This window comes from Populus euphratica, unplaced genomic scaffold (genome assembly GCF_000495115.2).
Source record: "Populus euphratica unplaced genomic scaffold, PopEup_1.0 scaffold136.1, whole genome shotgun sequence".
In the NCBI taxonomy this organism is placed as follows: domain Eukaryota; kingdom Viridiplantae; phylum Streptophyta; class Magnoliopsida; order Malpighiales; family Salicaceae; genus Populus; species Populus euphratica.
In genome coordinates this window covers 271547-292603 of record NW_011500002.1, presented here as the reverse complement: position 1 = coordinate 292603, position 21057 = coordinate 271547, and the positions used below count along the sequence as shown (strand labels likewise).

Sequence of the window (21057 nt, the reverse complement as noted above, 5' to 3'; positions counted from 1 at the left end):
ACCCATTTTACATATTTTATATTTACAAGGCAATACTATCTATAAAAAATATATATTTACTTCATTGATATTTTAGATTAGAATCTTGATATCAACGTTAAAAAATACTTCTTATTATCGAAATAAAAAAATATAAAAAATTTATATATGTATATAAATCATTATTAATTTGCCACAATGATAATTTATTAACAAAACAACCAATAATACGAGGTAGGTTTAATTGTTTATATAAATAATAAAAAAATTATATATTATTTTAATACATAATAGTATATTTGTATTGTAGCTTGGTCAACGTGTAGCGGTAATTACTAGAAGGTTGTTGGTTCCAGCTGTTGGTTTCGGGTTGCATTTTTTTTTTTAATTCCAAAAAATGGTTTTGTTTAATAATAAAATGGGCGTAAAAGAATTAAAAATATCTGTGTTTGAGAAGAAAGGCTAAAACCTTTCTAAACCTTCGCCCGCAGGATCAATCTATGGTTCATTCTATTATTTTCTTATGGCTTTCTTTCCTTTCATTTTTTAAAAAAATTTATCCTATTTTTTCCCTTCAATTTCTTTTCTGTTAATTCCATTCTTTAACTTTTTTTATCATATAATTAAGAATTATTTTTTAAAAAACAAAGTTATCAAACCTTGTTTGGTGTATGACATGATTTACGGATTAAATTGTTAAGTCCGGATTAATTTAATGTATTATTTTTTTAATATTTTTTAAAATATCATATTAAATTTATTTAAAGCATACTTATTTATCTTGAATTAGTCTTCATATTATATTTTAGTTTGGTTTTTTTATAATTATTTTTTTATAAAATTATCACAATTTTATGATTGAAATTGTAGATTTAACAGGTTAACTTAAATTAATATAAACCGATATAAACCTCATTTATTTTTATATTTTAAAAAATAATTTTTTTATTTTTCACTTTAAATTAATTTTATTTAATATTTAAAAATCTTTTTGATGCATTGATGTTAAAAATAATTTTAAAAAATAAAAAAACATTACTTTGATATATTTCTTAACAAAAAACACTTTAAAAAACAACTATTACCACACACTCAAACACTCTTATATTATATATTATTTCAATATTTTTTTAAAAAATAACACCATCATGATATTTTTTTAAATCCAAAACATGTCTTTTTATTGTACAAGATGCATTCAAAACCCAAGTGCTTAAACCTTTTTTTTTATTTATATTTTTATATTTTATTTTTTTAGTTTAACACTATAATCATAGTTTTGCAAATTTTTGATTTATTTTTTACTTTAAATAATATTTTTATATTTTTTAAATTATTTTGATGTATTAATGTAATAAATAAATTTTAAAATATTAAAAAAATATGATTTTAATATATATTTAAATAAAAAATTCTTTAAAAAAATAGTACCACTTTCTTAAGTAGGTCTTGGTCCTCGTCCTATTAGTCGTAGAACGGCGCTGTCCTATTCTCGAGATGTAGATGGCCTTTGCATTATAAGACAACGAAATAAAAAAAAAAAAAAACAAAATGGAATCGCAATTTCAATATAACCTATGCAAGGAAGGACTAGTATTACAATTAATCACAAAAGGGAATTAAAAATTAAAAGTAAATATATAAAATAAGATAAAGGTGTAAATTTATTTAATAAGACATGGTCATGTCACACGTGCAGGTTTCCTAGGTTTATGCCGTACAACAATTTTGCATTATTTTTTAACTGTTTTTTTTCTGTTATCAGAGTAAGAATGTATATACATGTATGTACCAAACACATTTATCATCCTTCGTTATAAATTCTAAGAAAATCAAAACACATTTATTTTTTTATTAATCTTAATTTAAATAAACATATTTAAATAATAAACTTACTTCAATTAAAACTATTTTTTATAAATAATTTTTTTAAATTATAATCTTAAAAACTATCAACTATCAAAATAACGATGGCTACATGCTTTTGCTTTGGGGCGCGGAAAAGAAAAAAAAGAAAAACAGAAGACACTCTCTTCTTCTATAAATTCCCCCCCTGCTCTTACTGCTAACATGTATATAATGGATACTGCAGGGAATTTGAAGACATCAAGCATCGAATTAGACCTGGACCGTCCCAATATCGAGGACTACCTTCCTTCTGGATCCTCCATTCCGGAGCCTCGGGGCAAACTTCGTCTGTATGAATTCTGTCTCAAATCTGTTGATCCGGGTTCTGTTTTTTTGGCTACGCTTTGATTTCAAGTTCTGTTTTTCTAGCTGTTTCAGAGCTGTAAAGATTTGATTTTTAACAGGGTTTTGCTTGATGGTCTCTCTGGTTCTTGTTCAGGCGTGACTTGCTTGATATTTCACCTACTCTGACGGAGGCAGCTGGTGCCATTGTTGATGTGAGTTTCATTCAATTTTTTTTTTCAGAGAAAATGTGCGACGCAAAATGTTTTTTGAATGGAAAGAAAGGAAAATTATGTAAATTCTGGATGAGATAGTGTTAATCATGGATTTTATACATGCAGTGGCATGGTTACATTGTTTTAGTTAGCTGAAAATGACCTGTTTTATTGATTCAAAATAATAGGCTTGATAAGGAGATTTAGAAGAAAAGTTTTAGTTTTTTCTATGAGAGTTTATATATTAATTTTACTCATGTTTAGATTAAACTCAATTTTGAGAATGAATGAATTACGACTCATTTACATGATATGTCAAATTTTTTACTGAATGCAAAGAGGGGAATTTGGGCATAGTTTTAGATGAAAGAGGTGTTAATCATGATAAAAAAAATAAAATAAATCTTAACGGAATATTTATTTTCAAGTTTGGTCTCTCTCTTTTTTTTTGAGTAATTTTCTGATTAACTTTAGACCAAAGAAGCAATATAAACATGCAACAGTATAACTAGCTAGGTTTTGCTCATTGAAAACTACCAGATTTTCTTGATTCAAAATAATCGGCTCAATAAGGAAATTCAACCCCATTTGGATTAAATTCAAATTTAACAATGAATGAACCAGGATTCATTCACACGATGTTTCAAGTCGAATCCTCCAGAACCATGGAACTGGAATGTGTATTTGTTTCCCCTTTGGTGCAGCGGTGTGATGATTCGGTATGGGATTTTGTTCCCTGTCAGGTTAGTTATCTGCTGACTACAATATTTTCTATATATATCCAGAGGGTCACTAAAGTGAAGCTGGGTCTCTGTGCCAATTTGGATAATTTGAGTTCTCATTTTGATTCTTGACTTTATGGAGTTTTAAAATGTCATAATGAAGAGATGAACCGATGTTCTTTATTTGCTGCTCGTTATCTTTTTTCAAATTTATGTGTCCCCTATGAAAGTCTGATTGATATGATGGTTTATCTTCAAATAAGTTGCTACGGTGAACTCTCGTTCAATCTAGCTGGTTGATGTATTTTAATGAAATCTTCAGCAAATTTTTGTGTCCCCTACGACAGTCTGATTGATATGATGGTTTATCTTCAAATAAGTTGCTACAGTGAACTCTTGTTCAATCTAGCTGGTTGATGTATTGTAATGAAATCTGCAGCAAATTTTTGTGTCCCCAACGACAGTCTGATTGATATGATGGTTTATCTTCAAATAAGTTGCTACAGTGAACTCTTGTTCAATCTAGCTGGTTGATGTATTTCAATGAAATCTGCAGGGTTCTGGTACTGATAATTGGGTGGATTATTTTTTTTTCACCCTACATTCCAGTGCATTTTCTGCTGAAAGGGCACGACAAAATGAGAAAAAAAATAGAGGTGTCGATCATTTATTTGTTGAAGTTCGTATACTTTCTCAGAGTTATATACATGTATATTAGAGAAGACAATTGTGAAAATCTGGTTTTTCTATATTTTAATGTTCCAAAATCTCTAGAAGTGGTTATTGCAAACTGTGCTGAATGTATTCCATATTTTTTAATTTATTCTCAGAGGTGTTTGTTGGAGTTAATTTGCATGTTCTTTGTTGCTTCATGGTTGTCAAGTACCATGGACCACGACCTAGCATACGGCCTAAACAGACTGGAGTTGTCAAGTACCACGGACCACGACCTAGCATACGGCCTAAACAGGTTCGTTTCAGTATAAACTTTTTTGATGTATTTATGTCTAATAGGTTTTAATTTTTTCACTTATCAATCTTTTTTCTTTTTGATCTGAGCATATCCAATAATTTTATTTATACTCACTTATTAGCATAAACTTGCTGCTGAACAGGTTTTTGTGAGCAATCATACTTGATTGATTTCATTATCCTGGAACAGATGACTGCATTTGCTTCCATGATTGATTTCGTTATCCTGGAACAGATGACTGCATTTGCTGTGATTATGCAGAAACACCCTGGTTGGGTTGGTAAGTGAGAAATGGCTTCATATGTATTTCAGATATTTGATCCAATTAACAGTTACATCCTGAGTTATATGTCTGTCAACAAATATCAAAGGATCCCGGAATTATGTGTAACTGATAATATTTCACAAGTACAATTTTGAAGGAAGAAATAATGCAATCCCAGCTCTTATACTAGTTGTTTTGCTTCAAGGCCTTTGTGGTGGTTGTTTATAGATAGCAAGAAATGTGGTGGCCAAGCTGAAAGGATTGTCATGTAGTATAGCATAGTGTATTTATTAAATTGAATGGTGGTTGCTCTAAATGCAGGGCTGTTGCAAAGCACAATATTAGAGAGTGCAAGATGTATCTGGTTCAATCGTGCAGAGGCAAAGGATCGTGAGATTGTAGCAAAGAAGTAGGTGTAAATGCTGGTGTTAAAATTACTGTTCTTGAAAATGATGTTCTCTTCATGATCATATGGAGTTGTATATTTCAGGTTAAGGGATCATGTTCAGGAAGCTGACAATAACCCTCTTCTCATATTTCCAGAAGGAACTTGTGTAAGTAACCATTATACTGTGATGTTTAAGAAGGTATGAATATTCAACATAAAAATTATTGCTTCTTTAAGCTTGCAATGCATGTTTTCTGTAACTTATATTGTTTGATGATGTGCAGGGTGCGTTTGAACTAGACTCTACTGTTTGTCCAATCGCAATCAAGTACAACAAAATTTTCGTAGATGCCTTTTGGAACAGCCGAAAGTAAGAAGCTTTTCTTCCAATGACTGTCTTTTATGCATATCCCAACATAGCTTTTCTTCTATTGACTGTATTTTGTATATATCCCTGCATTTCCTAGAGAGTATGCATTTTTCAAAATGGGAGGAGGTTGGGGTGTTTTTCTGGTCGAGAAACATGCTTAAATGTCTCATTTGCAGGCAGTCTTTCACAAAGCATCTGTTGCAGCTGATGACATCTTGGGCTGTTGTTTGTGATGTGTGGTACTTGGAGCCCCAAAATCTGAGACCTGGAGAGACCCCCGTTGAGTTTGCAGAGAGGTATATACATTCTTTTCCACCCTTTCTGTATTTTCCATTGACGTGTGTTTTGTAAAATTCCTAATAATAAATTTATTTGGTTCAATTCCAATGCATTTGTGCAGGGTCAGAGACATTATATCTGTCCGAGCAGGTCTCAAAAAAGTTCCTTGGGATGGATATCTAAAGTATTCTCGCCCTAGCCCAAAACATAGAGAGCGCAAGTAAGCCAAACACCTTTCCTTGTCTTTCGTTGTCCTTTTTGTTTTATGACACCTCATAGTCACACTTCCACTCTGATATTAGCTTTTGCATATATGCATCGCAATATGTTTATAACTTGCATTAGTTTTGCCCGGCAGCATAATTTCCGACTATGGACAATAGAAAGGATGATGCTTACCAGCCTATGATTATGTTTTTCTCAGTCTCTTGGCATTTATACGGGCATCGTTTACCAAAAGTGTTCTGTATCTACTTGATTCTGTTGGTTGTGTATCTCTGAGAATGGTTGATGACATGCATCTCCTGTTGGCACGTATCTTATTTGTATTCTGTATAAATCTCCGATCTCATTCCCCCTATGCATTTCAGGCAACAAAGTTTTGCTGAGTCAGTACTACGGTGCCTGCAGGAGAAGTGATGTATATTTCTGCGTTTTTTCCTTTCTTTGTTGTATTTATCCCAGAAATTGCTCCCGCACTTCTCTCCACATCTCATTGTTCAAATGTAAACTGTGATCTTTATCAACAGTTAAGCTGTGGGTATGATTAAGAAGCAATCTTGGAGAAAATTCCATATTTATCACTTTCTAGGTCTTGCTTCGGTAAATTCACCAAAATGTTGTGAAAAGGCTCAAGTCTTATGTGTCTGGTTCAATTTTACTTGGTCTTCAATTTTCATATCCATTTCTCGCTTCTTGCCTCCAAGGTTCGTTCTACAGCGAAACCGATCCACACTTTCTGGATGATCGGATGCCACAGTTTCCAGTCAATGGATAATGAATGTATCAATACTTTCAACAACATCGTGGAATTCTTGAGAACCTACTATCAAAAAAAAAAAAAAAAAACTGTTTTGGGAATCTCTGTATCCGTTTCTTTTTTCTACATGTTAGAGATAAACCTTTGCCTGTCAAAAGAGGATGATACTGAAATCAAGCATTGACTCGGTGGACTGATAATGACGGTCTTCACAATTAACATTAACCAAAAAATAAAGAGGTTTTTTTTTTTTTTTAACTGTATCTCTCTTTAAAGTACTATTTATTCAAAAAAATTTTAATCAATAATTTTTTTTAAAAAATAAATCTTATTTTTAATATTATATTTATTTGTTATTGAGCTATTTTATTTTCATTATACGAATAATAGCTTTGACACAATCCATTCATATAATTTATATATATATATATATACACCCCACGAACAAGATTAATATAAATAAAGTCCACATATCATATTATAAAGTCTAGAAAGAAAGGAGATGCTAACATGTAATAAGAACATCGCTCACATATCATATTATAAAGTCCGGAAGGAAATGAGGTGCTAACATATAATGAGAGAATTTAAAATATAACATAAGTATTTTAAAAAGTTTCAAAAGGATTAATTACAAGGTAACTAAGGAGTTCTGATTCATATATTATACTAGAGTTTACATAACTAACGTACTACACACAAAGGCGGAGTGAAGGGGGGGCAAGCAAGGGCCCGAGCCCCTACAAGACTTTTCTTTTTTAATTTTGTAATTACATGTAAAGTGCTATAATAAGCTATAGAGTGATAAAAAAAATGCCTACGTGGATTGAAGGATGAAAGCTTGAAGATAGAGAAAATTCGACTTTTCCAAAGAATTACAAGTAATAGGCTACAAAGTGCCTATGTGGAAAGAAGAAAAATATAAAGTGATCAATGTCTTTCTTGGTCTTTTCCCTGCCTATAGGTTTCAAAGTACAACCCTAATATAAATAGTTGTAAACACAGCTGGTCAAAACAAAAACAAGAATAAAAATGCACATCACAAACATAATTTTTATGTGGAAAGATTGAAGCAGATTTGTTTAATTTATCTTCCCGGAAACAAAACAAGGTAATTGAATATCAATAACTCAAATTTAAAATATATTTTTATTTTTATTTGAGATATTTATTAAGAATTTGATGAGATTATTTTATAATTTTTACTTTTTTAAAAAAAGTTTGCTAGTTCTAACAATTGTTTTTCGAATTCTTGTTATAGTGATTTTTTTTCTAATTAATTAGATATATTTTATTGGTTTGTTTTGATTATGCATGTATTTTTTTTATGTTTTGTTTTTAGCAGAGCCACCAAAATTATCAATTTTTTCTCACGATACATATTTTGATTTTAGGTTGAACCATGAGCAAAATAAGAAGAATTGATTCTTTTTTTGAAAAAAAAATATTGATAACTCACAGCCTAGTGAACCAACTTCAAGTAATGTTGAAGTTATGGTTGAGCAACCTCAATGTACTTCAGTTTACAAAGAACCTGCACTGATTAGTGAGCAGCCTTTTACTAGAATCGACATTGCTCATTTCATTAGAGATCCAAGCAACCGTCCTCAATTTTGGGAATACCTGGTTAATCAACAAGATGAAATTCGAAGGGCATACATTAATTTGGGGCCATATCAACCTTTGATGTCTAAATATCCGCTGACTGGTAAAAAACATCCTCGTCGATTTCAGTCTCATTGGTTCAAAAGTTATCCGTGGCTTGAATATTCAGAGAAAAATACTGCATTTTGTTTCCCTTGCTATTTATTTCCAAGTAAACCATATGGAAAGCTAGGATCAGACACATTTACTGTTAAAGGATTTAATTGTTGGAAGAAAGTTAATGATGGGGAACGATGTGCTTTTTTGACTCATATGGGAAAAGGTCCAAATTCAGCTCATAGATTTGCTACCAGGTGCTTAGAAAATTTAAAAAACCAGTCATGTCATATTGAGAAGGTAGTTAAGAGGCAAACTACTCAAGAAATTTAAAATAATCAATTACGTATTAAAGCTTCAATAGATATTGTTCGTTGGCTCACATTTCAAGCATGTGCTTTTAGAGGACATGATGAACGTCCATAATTAAAAAACCGAGGTAATTTTCTTAAAATGATGGAACTTTTAGCATCACATAATGAACAAGTAGGTGCTCTTATTTTGGGTAATGCTCTACAAAATGCTAAATACACCTCACATTAAATTCAAAAAGAAATTTTGCATGTCTTTGCTAGAAATGTTCAATTTTCAATTCGTCAAGAGATTGATGATGCAAGATTTTGTTTAATTATTGATAAAGCTCGAGATGAATCTAGAAGAGAGCAAATGACCCTTGTTATTAGGTTTGTTGATAGAAGAGGATTTATACGAGAACGATTTTTGGATATAGTTCATGTCAAAGATACAACTGCTGCAACTCTTAAGGAAGAGATTTCCTTTGTTTTATCCCATCACAATCTTGATGTTCAAAATATTAGGGGTCAAGGGTATGATGGTGCCAGTAATATGCATGGAGAATAGAATGGTTTACAAGCTTTATTCATCAATGATTGCCCTTATGCATATTATGTACATTGCTTAGCTCATCAATTACAATTGGCTCTTATTGCTGCAGCTAGAGAAATATCTGATGTTCACATTTTTTTTTCAGAATTTGATTTTTATTATTAACATTGGTAGTGCTTCTTGTAAGTGTAATGATGAATTACGGGCTTTCCAAGCAGTTACAATTGAACATTTAGTTGATATTGGTGAGATTGAAACGGGTAAAGAAGTTAATCAAGTAGGTGGTTTGCAACGACCTGGAGATAGTAGATGGAGTCCGCACTTCAAATCAATTTGTAGTTTGATAAAAATGTATGGGGCAACTTGCTTGGTTCTTGAAAATATTGCTTTAGATGGATCTACTTATTCTAACGTGGTGATGCGGCTTTTTCATTTAAGTTGCTAATGTCATTTGATTTTGCATTTATCTTACATATAATGAAAGATGTTATGGGAATTATTGATATGCTTTGTCAAGCCCTGCAACAAAAATCTCAAGACATTTTAAATGCTATGCATTTGGTGACTACCACAAAGACTTTAATTCAGAAGTTAAGAGATGATGGTTGGAAAACTCTCTTGGAAGAAGTGACATCATTTTGTAAGCATCATGACATTGAAGTTCCTGATATGGATGCTTGTTTTTCTAGTGTGGGAAGATCTCGTCGTAAACAAAAATCAATAACAGTTGAACATCACTACCGAGTTGATATATTTACAACTATCATTGATCAACAATTGCAACAGCTAAATAATAGGTTCAATGAGCAGACGATCGAGCTTCTTAAGTTAAGCACAACTTTAGATCCTAGAAATAGCTATAAATTATTCAATGTTGAAGACATATGCTTACTTGTTGACAAGTTCTATCCTCAAGATTTTTCTGACCAAGAAAAAAATTCATTTGAGACTTCAGTTGCAGCATTATGAGCTTGATGTACCCAATCATCCAAAGTTAAAGAACATGTCATCGATTGCTGATTTATGTCAAGGATTGGTTGAAACAGAAAAATCAACAATTTATCTACTAGTTGACAGGTTGATTCGGCTTATTTTAACTCTTTCTGTTTCGACAGCAACTACTGAACGAGTTTTCTCAGCGATGAAGATTGTTAAAACAAGACTTTGTAATCGGATGCAGAATGATTTTCTTATAAATTATTTGATTGTCTACATAGAAAAAGAAATTGCTGAAAGATTCATAATTGATATGATAATAGATGATTTTTATTCTATGAAAGAACGACAAACACAATTAAAATAAAGATGTAAGAATCATTCTTTATGATTTTTTACTTTATTTCAAAGTTTATCACAAATAAATAATGTTTCACTTTAGCTAATGTTTTTTATATACTTTGTATGTTTATATTTGATAGGTATAAAGACCAACAACATTAAAGTGATGGATACATCATAAAGATAAAATTAACTTCATTACTTTGACTCAATTTGATATTACTCCAAACCTTTTTACCTTATACAAATGTCATTATATGTTTGTAATAAGTTATTTGAATAAAACTAAATCATGCAGGTTTTTTTTTACAACTCATATATAATAAATTAAAACAAATATTATATCTTATTATATTATTTTTGGCCTCCCCTAACAAATAATCCTAGCTCCGCCCCTGACTACACGTTGAGCTAAGATTTTTGTATACATCAAAGTTTACACAAAAGCATACTGCATAGTCTAGTTAATACTATTATGCTTAAGCTAAAGTTTTACATAAGCTTAGCAAAGAAGAGTCCTAAAACTAATAAGCTCTCTGGGTATTAGAAGGATCTGTTACAAAAACAACTTAATAAACATACAATTATATTAACAACATAAATAAAAAATGATCATATAATGAATACAATTAAAGCATAAGTTTTCTATTAGCTTCCTAGAAATTCTAATAATGACCCTATAAATTTCTTGATAATCATTTAAAACTCAATTAGACATTATTTACATATTCTTAATTAAATACTTTTATTTTCTTATATGAACTTAGTAACTTTATTTAATTGGGTTCACTAAGTCTTCAACATTGCATAGTCCAATATGGACAACTTTGGAAATTGTACATATTAAATTTTCTTAGGTCAATCAAACACGAATATCCTTTACGAATTGATTCTTATTGATCATTCTCAAATGTCGTAATATGGACACCGTTAGCCATACTATTCTTATCGATCACTTCTCGGCAATCTTAATACAATTGCTAGTAGTCGAAGCTAATCTTATTAATCATTCCCGATAGTCCTAACACAGATGCCATTAACTAGGGTTAATCTTATAATTCATTTCTCGACAAATCTTTCATGAATGCCATTTGCTGAAGTTAATCTCTTATTTACTTTCCTGGCAAATCCTATCATGGATGCCATTAGCCAAGGCTAATCTCATAATTCATTCCCTGACTATCCTACCACAGATTTCATTAGCCAAAGCTAATACCATAATTACCTTTCCGGTAAGACCTATCATGGATGCTATTAGTCAAAGCCAATCTTATAAATATACCAGTCCTTACTTATAATGAGCATAAAATATTTATAATTGGATTCCTTTTAAGAATTAAATTGCTTAAGTATAAAGGGAAGAAAAACTATGTACTTGCTCCACTTGTCTCGTGACCTCCTCCAAAAGAAGATCCAATCTTGCTCGCTCATTTTGAATCACAAGAAAATCTTTAGTCATGTTTCCTTTAAGCCAAATGTTATAGCAACTCCATATTCATTCATTATACATATGATACTTTCCATGCATGTTTATTTTCTCATCATACCATACAAATATATATCAAGTATATTTTTAAGGTTGGGTACATCAATATGCAGGTTTCCACACGACTCAGTTTCTATCAATGAAAATTAGTGTCTTATGACTTAGTTTTGCGTCAATAAAATTTAGTGTCCTACAACTCAGAACCGGAGTCTCATAACTCTAAATAAAACAAACTTTATGTCAATAGAAAGGTAACACATATTCAAAATCTCATAAATGATCATGTATCATAATTTGTCAATATTAAATCCAAACCCGAACAAGAAGTTAGACAACAAATTTGTCCAATAACTGCCAGCCTAACCTCCTTTCGGTATTTTACCCATATATAGAGTTTTATAACTCCAATAGAGGTAAGACTAGTGTCGAAAGTTAGCCAATTCATCTCTTTATAACCTTTATATGAAAATGTGTTGCAAATTCCTTCATCCTGGATGTCTAATATTAGTGGGATTTCTGACCAACGAAACTGCCCTGTTACGAGTAATTTGACATTTCAATGGTGTTTTACCTATTTCTGGAGTTATATAACTCCAATTGAGACAATATTAGTGCCAAAAATTAGTTAATTCATTTATCTGTAACTTTTATATAAAAATGTGCAACAAATTCCTTTATCATCGATGTTTAATATTAATGGGAGTTCTGACCAACAAAACTACTTTGTTATGAGCAGTTTGACCTTTCAACGGTGTTTTACCTATTTTTAAAGTTCTATAACTCCAATTGAGACAAAAATAGTGTCAAATGTTAATTAATTCAATTATCTATAACTTTTATATGAAAATGTACTATGATTTCCTTCATCTTTAACGTCTAATATTAGTGGGAGTGGGAGTCCTAACTAATGAAACTACCTTGTTACGAGCAGTTTGACCTTTCAACATGTTATTTTAAATTTAAATATGTTGCGAAGAAGGAAGTTTTCTAGCACAAGTTGGTAGCATGCATGTTCAAACCTTTTTTTTAAAGATTATATTTAATAATTAAGAATTGTTTAAATGACGCATATTACTTTACTAGCAATTTAGAATTGAATATGATTGTTAAACAAGCAAACACAACTAATGACAATATGGAACACTAACATTATAAAAACCATAAATGCATTGTCTAACCAGTTTGCTAACTATAAGATGCAAAATGTAAGGATGAAAATGTTATTATATAGTTCTCCCTACTAGACTTAAAACAAATATAATGGCTTCCCAAATTCAAATAAATGGTGGCAAAGAAAACTATTCCCAGGATATATAACATTGGGTATAGCTTTGCTTGTATATTGATTTGGGCTAACATATTTATCAGCATTACTGCTCTAAATTAAAAACCAAAAATAAAAATCTCAAAAGAGAGTGTAAAAGGGCTTCTTTCTCTGCTCTAAACATGAAGCCATTGTGCATTCATATGAAAAACATGCTATCATATGGGTTACTTTACCATTAAGGTCTTAAGCATATTGTCTATAAAAACAGCTCCAATAATTTACTTTTGATGGTAGCAACAATTACAGGAAAAGATCAAATTAAAGGCCTTATACAAACCAAACACAAACTTTAGAACAAGTTAAAAATAGTTGTTTCCAGCATTTCATGGTGCATGCAAGTATATAAATCGAGATTATAAAGATACTAAGCAACATTTCTATAATTTTTTAACATTAAAAGTATATTTTGCTTAATCTAAAAGGTGATAAGTAGAAACACAACCACATAAGCTCATAAATTTTCAAAGATGCACTATATAAAGATATAAATGTAGTGCAATCAAGGAACTCATAAATCGAATGAGCATCACATTTACTTGTATAAATTTTATGTCAACATCAATCACCACACATTCATTCCTCAAGCTAACATTTAATTTAAGATATGTAGTTGGGCACTTGTGAACAATGTTAATATTATATAATTTTCTTTTAGTTTCAGCCCATGTACTTATCTTATAACACTAATTCAAGCCACTAATTGATCAAATTTTTCATAATTATTTAAAACTTATAATTACATTTCTTGGTTGCTACATATTAATGTATGTACAAGAAACCTAATTCCTATCATTTGAGATTTTTCTCATTTGAACCTTAAAAAAAACAATTTAATAATAAAAAAGTGAAGGTTTGTTCTTACCATTAGAATCTATCAAAGATTATAAGAAGTTTTTTAGTGATTTCTTTTTCCATTTCTTTGCTTTTCCTTCCCTTGCTTATTGTTGGAGTTGGCCAGCCCTAATCTCCACCAAATCCTTCAAGTTTATGTTTTTTTCCTTACTCACAATCACTCTTCCCTTATGCTATTATCTTGTAATGGTGATATGCAAAGGAATTTGCTTGAGAATTTTTATAAGGGAGGGTTTTTTTTTCTCCTATTAAAACCAACTGTAATTGAATGTAAAAAGGATAGGAAAAGTCATTTTTCTTATCTCCCAATCTATTTATACCCCCTAATTATCGTAGGTCTTGTTTGGCTAGTTTTGTTTTAAATCTTAATGCCCTCATGTGTTCTTCCATGACTGTTTTTCCTAATAAATCGGGTCTATTACCATTTCCAAGATTTCTCTCTCTCTTTTTTGTTTGTTCTAATGCTTATTGGGTACCTCCATTAAATCCATTCTATAAACACTTAGATTGCTTTTCTGCTAAAATTTCAACTGGGGTTTACATATGACATCCATATAACCTATAATAACATATGAAAGATTTATATTTAAAAACAAATTGAAACTCAATAATTTACATTCAAATTACAAAAAATTCAATATATTTGTAACACATATCTAATGCAGTTTTTGTACATCCAACTCATTCTGATAAAACTCGTGGATATAAATAAGATTTATAATGAAATGTCTAGTCCTACACCATCTCACATGACAATCCATAAAGCTAACACATTTTTTACATTCAATTTATATAAATAATATGTTGATTAGAATCAATTTATTTTTCTTATTTCTTAGAACCTATATATAATGACCTCTAAGTGACAATGCCAAATATATTATTACTATAAAAATGACCATAATGGTAATATAATCGGTAAACACCTACATTTATCAAATTTACCTATAATAATAAAATTATCAATCAAATTCGTGTATTTCATAGCTAATATTATCACTTTACATGTAATTTGATATAATCTATAATTTAACCTAAATCAACACTAACTCTAACAAAATAATTTTGTTCATTTACAATCACCAATAACCCAAAATCATTGATCATTTCATAAAATAACCTAATTATCAACTCATATTATATCTAATTAACCTAATCTCTAATTTAAAACATTAACATTGTATGAAATCAAATTAACACATTAATATAAATTACATCAAACTGATAAAGGAAAAGTATTCAATATATCTCTAAATGTATAATATGGGTGGTAATGGTGACCAATGGTGGTTTTTTTTGGCTAGAACCTGGTTGAGTTGCAATAGAGAGAGAGGGCGACAATATAGGGTTAAAGAGAAAAAAAAGGGTGATATCATGGTGTTTTGAGAATATATTGCAGTGAGCAGAGAGAAAAGAGAGGAAGGTTGCTAACAACCTAGAGAAGGGAGTGTCGAGTTGCTATGGAGAGAAAGGAGGAAAAAAGAAGGAAAATGAAAAGAAATAAGCTCTTTGGTTATTAATTTCAAATAAAGTTATAGATTCTGTATGCGACTTACATGTAATAGATGATATCTGCTATTTATGTGTTATAGATGATATCCGTGACTTGTGTATTATAATTGTTATCTGTGGTTCATGAAACTGTGTTATATCCCTAAATATTTCCCCACCATGTTACTTTACTATTTTTTTTTTACAGTTGTGCTAAAAAAACTCCTATTAAAGCTTAGTAAGATTGTTAATGATAATTTAATTATCGCTGCAACTTCATTCAGTGTTCATTTAAAAGGTTAGCAATTAAGCTTATCTAGGATACAAATTTTTTTTCTATTAACATTCTTCATTTACGAAGGCTTTTGCTTTACTAGTTATAGACTTTTGTCTTACTAGTTTGGTGCTTTTGGTTGCATTTAATTTGATCACGAGGAAAGAATAAAATGTTCCCTTTTTGATAAACACAATCTTTCAATTTAGAATAGGCTTTTTCAATTTTAGGTAACATGTTAGCACTTGTCAATTTTACATGAATTCATTGAGTTTAATTTAGGCATAGTTTGTTTTTATATTTAGAATTGTGTTTGAGTGCATTTTAAAAATATGTTTGATTTAAGAAATCATTATATTGATGGTTTTTTTCTTTGTGTGGTTTCTAATGGATCCAAACTTAACAGGCTTAAAAACCTCTCCAAACCCCCCCAAAACCTAAAAAAGCCTGAAGAAAACATCCAAGGAGAATGGGATTAGGCAAGGATCTCGAGCCCACACACCCAATTAGGCTAGGAGCCCGGGCATAAGCTTATGTAAGGCGAACGGCTAGATGGTGATGAACGTGCTACCCAACACCCAGTTAGGAGTGTTGCATAACATATAAGGTGGTGGGCGAATGTCCAACTAGCACCCCAGTTATTTGGTTTGGGTGTGCACCCCAACTCTAAAATACTTGGGTCCAAACAACGTGTTTGGACCTATTCTTCACCTTTAATAGGCTCAAAAACCTTGTTTGAGCCTAACACTCTATTATCATTTTTTTTTTCTAAGACTCCCTATTCCTCCGTATTTTTCTCTAATTCTATAATATAATTTTAAGTATAATATAACTTAAAATATCAGAATTATGAAATCACACTTCAACCCTTTCTCTTAAAAAGAAAAAAGAAAACTCTTGAACTATAAATACATCATGAATTCTTCAAATTCAAAGTGAACAATTTCTTTATTTTTAATACTTTTAACATGTATATTTTCAGAGTTTATCTCTCTAAAATATCACTGCATTTTCTCTTTTATAAAGTCACCGACTTAACCTAGGGGTGAGCAAAAAAAATCAAAAAACCAATTAAACTAAAATAACAAGAAAAAATAATTAAAGAAACCAAACCATAAAAAAATGATTAAACTTATTAGAAAAAATAAAAAACAATTAGGTTTGATCGAGTTTCAATTTTAAAAGGTTGAAACTGAATAAACCAGATCAAATTAAACAAGTTCAAATTAAAAAAAAAATACTAATGGTACTATAAATAGCTTTCCAAACCCATTTATTTTTTAGTTTCTTCTTCTAACCTTAACAAACCCTTCTAAACGAATAAAAAATGCTCACCCATAATTTTACCATTAGAGAGTCCCTACTATTTATAGGTATTAATTATCAACCACCTTAGCTTACCATGCACCACCCTGCTATCAGCTTCCAATCACCTGAGATTTTCAAATTAAGCAATCAAATATCTTGACGGGGGAGAATGAATTGTATTGCTTGAATTAAGAGATTAACTAATTATCTAAAACATAAACTTTATTTTTAAGTATATTAAAATTTTGAACTCATTACTTTTGATGTATTGATGAAAAAAATAAATAATTTTTTTTAAATATATTTTTAAATAATTTTTTTTAAAAAAAACACCTTACATTATAATACTAAACACGCAGTTAATCCTAGTTAGTTTTTCATGATACATGCATAATAATAATGTGTTTATACAACATATATATATGCATTGATTAGACAATTATAAATAAACAATTATGGATCATTATCATAAAAAATAAAATTTTACCATCAAAAATAAAATTTAATCAATGTAAAATATATGCTCATTCATAACTTGTATTACAAGGATGTCTTTTAGATCTTTTAAAAATTTGCTTAGTTACCAAAAATGAAAGTGAATAATTTTTATTATGTGGTTTTAATTCAACCATCTTTAAATTTGAGAGATTTATCTATAAATTATATAATTTATATGCAAATTAAAATTAATTCTAGTTTAGACAATTTTTTACTTCAAATTTAAATCCAAAAAGCTAAAAAAAAAGAAACATATTTTAAAATAATTTGAATTATTTTATTTTTTATTTTAATTTTTTTTTATATTTGTAAGTTGTTTTGATGTGTTATATTAGAAATAATTTTTTTTTTAATAAAAAATAATTTTTTAATATATTTAAAAATAAAAATATTTTAAAAAATAATTATTATAACGTATTCCACCCTCCCATATTTAATAATTAATAAAAGCAAACGACCCAGGAATCAAAATTCAAAGAATTCAATATATCCTCACGTCAGTCAATGACTTCTGTCTTCTCAATGTTCTCATAACCCACGCCCCTCTCCCCTCTTCTCCTTCATCCTCCTTCTCCAGCTCGCCCTTTTCAACTCCCAAGGAATCGCACCATAGCGAAGATGGGTTTCCATTTCACTCCGCTGCTTCTCACCCTACTCTTATTCTCCACGCTCCACTCAAGATCTTCTTCCCAAACCTTCAAATGTAGCACACCCTCCACGTGTCATTCCCTCATTGACTACATCTCTCCAAACGCAACAACTTTCTCCCACATCAAAACCCTCTTCTCCGTCAAGAACATACGCTCCATCTTAGCTGCCAACAACCTCCCTCTCTCCATGTTACCAAACTCTACCATACCTGCAAACCAGCCCATCAAAATCTCATTTCCTTGCATGTGCATCAACAACACTGGTCACTCAAACAAGCAACCAATCTACACCGTTCAAAAAGATGATGGGCTTTTTCATATTGCAGCAGAAGTTTTCTCAGGATTGGTAACATACCAAGAAATTGCTGCTGTTAATAATATAACAGACGTTAATCTGATTAAGGTTGGGCAGAAGTTGTGGATTCCTTTACCTTGTAATTGTGATGATGTTGATGGGGTCAAAGTTGTCCATTATGGACACGTGGTGCAACCTGGCAGTTCTTTGGAGTTGATTGCTCAAGAATATGGGACCAGTAAAGATACACTAGTGAAGCTTAATGGGGTTAATGATAGTTCTCTCTTAGCTGGTCAAGTTCTTGATGTCCCTCTCCAAGGTAAGCTAATCAAATTTCAACCCTGGATTTATCATTTGTTTTTTATTTTTAGATTTAAAGTGATATTTTCCAATCAACTCTTAGATACACTTTTTTTTTAACTGAGGCAAAAACAAACTATTCATTCTAATTTTACCTGGAAATATTTGTTGTATACCATGTCGGCAATGGCCGAGAGTGGAGAAAATTAGAAATAGTTTTTTTAAAATATATTAAAACAATATTTTTTATTCTTAAAAAAATTATTTTTAACATCTTCGAATTAAAATTATATAAAAAAAACTTGATCCGTTAATTAGTAAAATAATATAAAAAAAACTTGATCCGTTAATTAGATGCTTGAATTTTTAAAAAGAAAGTGGTTGAACAAGTGGGCATATATTAAATTTGGATTTGCTTTCTGCGTGGATATTCCTGATTTTGTTTTGCTTTTTGTTGGCTTGGAGTCATTAAACTGTTAGAAAGTGGCAAATAATAATTATTATCCGATAGAAAAGGCACCATTTCACACCGTGTGGCTTGGCATGATCTCAAAATGACTAGCAGTGAGGCACAGCCAGTCTTTTCAACTTACAATTTGTTGAATCTGTATGGTCCCTACCATACCCGTCTTCAACCTTTTCCTGCCCACTGATTAGGGTGTGCACAGTTTTGCAAACAGCGTAAAGTATGATCCATGGGCCCTTTGTTTCACAAGACATGATGGTCTTCTTGGCTCCTTGTGCTACGCAAGGAGGCTTCATATCTAAAAAGATATGTCTCGTGCGGTATGCGTTCACATTTCTGCTGGGAATCAAGCAAGGAAGAGGATCGAAACCGAGACATCTTAGGGAGATGGGTGCACGGGATGCGGGTTGAGCTACAGACTATAGGCTCATTGGCATTATATATGCATCCCATGCACTTTAATAATTCTCATTTTGCAATCCGTGATGGCATGCTTTTATTTGCCAAACATTTTTAGGAATATGCTTTCGTGCATCTGAATTTCAAGGTGGAGATTGAATGATAGTTGTTAACAGCTCATCCTCTGAGCATTATTATTTTTTCCTGCTGTTAAGTTTCAGACCACATCTTGGACCGATTAATGTTTGTATTATGACTAAATTATTGAGTGCTATAAAATTCTCTGACAGTGCACTGTGCTTTCTTGATCTTGTTTGTCTTCGAATGTCTGTGTTATTCTTTAATGTGCCTATCTGAATTAATACTGGTCTAATCATGTCAATTGACAGTTTGCAATTCATCGGTGAGAAGCGACTCAGTAGATTATCCACTACTTGTTCCTAACAACACCTATCTCATCACTGCTAACAATTGTGTTAAATGCAAGTGTGATGCTGCGAACAACTGGACGTAAGTTTGATGCACAAATGGCTTTGTTGTGTTGAAAAATTCTGTCTAGTGGGTATCATGAGAATTGTTGATTTGCATAATTCTTTTCTCACATTTTCCAGATTACAATGTGAAGCATCTGGGATTAAACCATTCAACTGGTCAACTTGCCCTGCTATGCAATGTGGCTTGTTATCCATCAACAACTCGACGACTTCTGGTTGCAACATCACAACCTGTGCCTATGCCGGTTTTAGCAAGAACCAAAGCATCTTCACAACTCTCGCCACAGGGTCCACTTGTCCAGTTACTGCAGGTAACTACTCACAATAACACGGCTAACTACGTTACCAAACTGCTCCATGTAGTATTCTTCGAGGGTTGGTTTAACGTGATGATTGGGAACTTACAATGTTGTGTTTTTTTTTTTTTTTTATTGTGGACAAAACAGCTCCTGGCAATTATGCTTCAAGGACTGGTTTGAGTTGGAACTACTTGTTCATCTCTCTTCACCTGATTCTTCTTCTTGTGTATCTTCTTTGATTAGTTAGAAATGGTGCTTCTCTAAGAATGCTGTCTTGGGTTTATGTAAGAATACACTTGTAACGTAGAGAAATTCTGTTTCTTGATGTTGGGGCATATGAGTAAGAAATTATTTATTCAACAAACAAGGGAAGTCGGAAGGAATTGCTAGCTTAAGATTCTCCAGCTTACAGAGTCAAATCTTACCTTAAGGTGTAATTTGGTCCATTGGGTTACATAGCTCTCGAGCAACTGCTGTTCCTGCATCTCGAAAGACTGATATGTGTTTTTTTGCATTCATTAAACCGAAACATTGCCAATGATCAAAGTACCAAAAACTGTTTTCCCACAAAAGGCTTCTTGTTTGACGACGAAGCATCATTAATTTGGAATGAGCTTGGATAAGGGCCTTCAAGAAATAGCATTAAGTTTCTTTTGTTTGTAATATTTATTTTATTTGTTCTTTGATTCAACATTTAAGAGAGGATTCTCGAGCATTTTTTTATATCAATTAA

The 21057-nt window shown here is 31.1% G+C and overlaps 2 protein-coding genes and 1 long non-coding RNA gene across 3 annotated transcripts; 2 read left to right on the top strand and 1 right to left on the bottom strand.

Annotated features, from left to right (window-relative positions):
- The first annotated feature begins 1958 nt into the window (after nucleotides 1-1958).
- On the top strand, nucleotides 1959-6229 carry LOC105140941 (glycerol-3-phosphate acyltransferase 3-like). Its single transcript, XM_011047987.1, has 14 exons — nucleotides 1959-2177; nucleotides 2327-2384; nucleotides 3009-3127; nucleotides 3663-3762; nucleotides 3937-3981; nucleotides 4026-4076; nucleotides 4222-4240; nucleotides 4282-4359; nucleotides 4666-4753; nucleotides 4835-4931; nucleotides 5017-5102; nucleotides 5279-5398; nucleotides 5503-5601; nucleotides 5972-6229. Exons 1-14 carry the CDS (start codon nucleotides 2050-2052, stop codon nucleotides 6018-6020), a joined length of 1137 nt encoding a protein of 378 aa, XP_011046289.1. The 5' UTR covers nucleotides 1959-2049; the 3' UTR covers nucleotides 6021-6229.
- On the bottom strand, nucleotides 3429-3696 carry LOC105140940 (uncharacterized). The gene is made up of 2 exons (XR_845275.1): nucleotides 3642-3696; nucleotides 3429-3524 (listed from the first exon to the last, which is right to left on the bottom strand). It is a non-coding gene; the product is annotated as an uncharacterized LOC105140940 (long non-coding RNA).
- Nucleotides 6230-17884: 11655 nt separating the features above from the next.
- LOC105140936 (lysM domain-containing GPI-anchored protein 2-like) lies at nucleotides 17885-20802 on the top strand. Its single transcript, XM_011047982.1, has 4 exons — nucleotides 17885-18685; nucleotides 19921-20041; nucleotides 20143-20336; nucleotides 20472-20802. Exons 1-4 carry the CDS (start codon nucleotides 18040-18042, stop codon nucleotides 20561-20563), a joined length of 1053 nt encoding a protein of 350 aa, XP_011046284.1. The 5' UTR covers nucleotides 17885-18039; the 3' UTR covers nucleotides 20564-20802.
- Nucleotides 20803-21057: the final 255 nt, after the last annotated feature.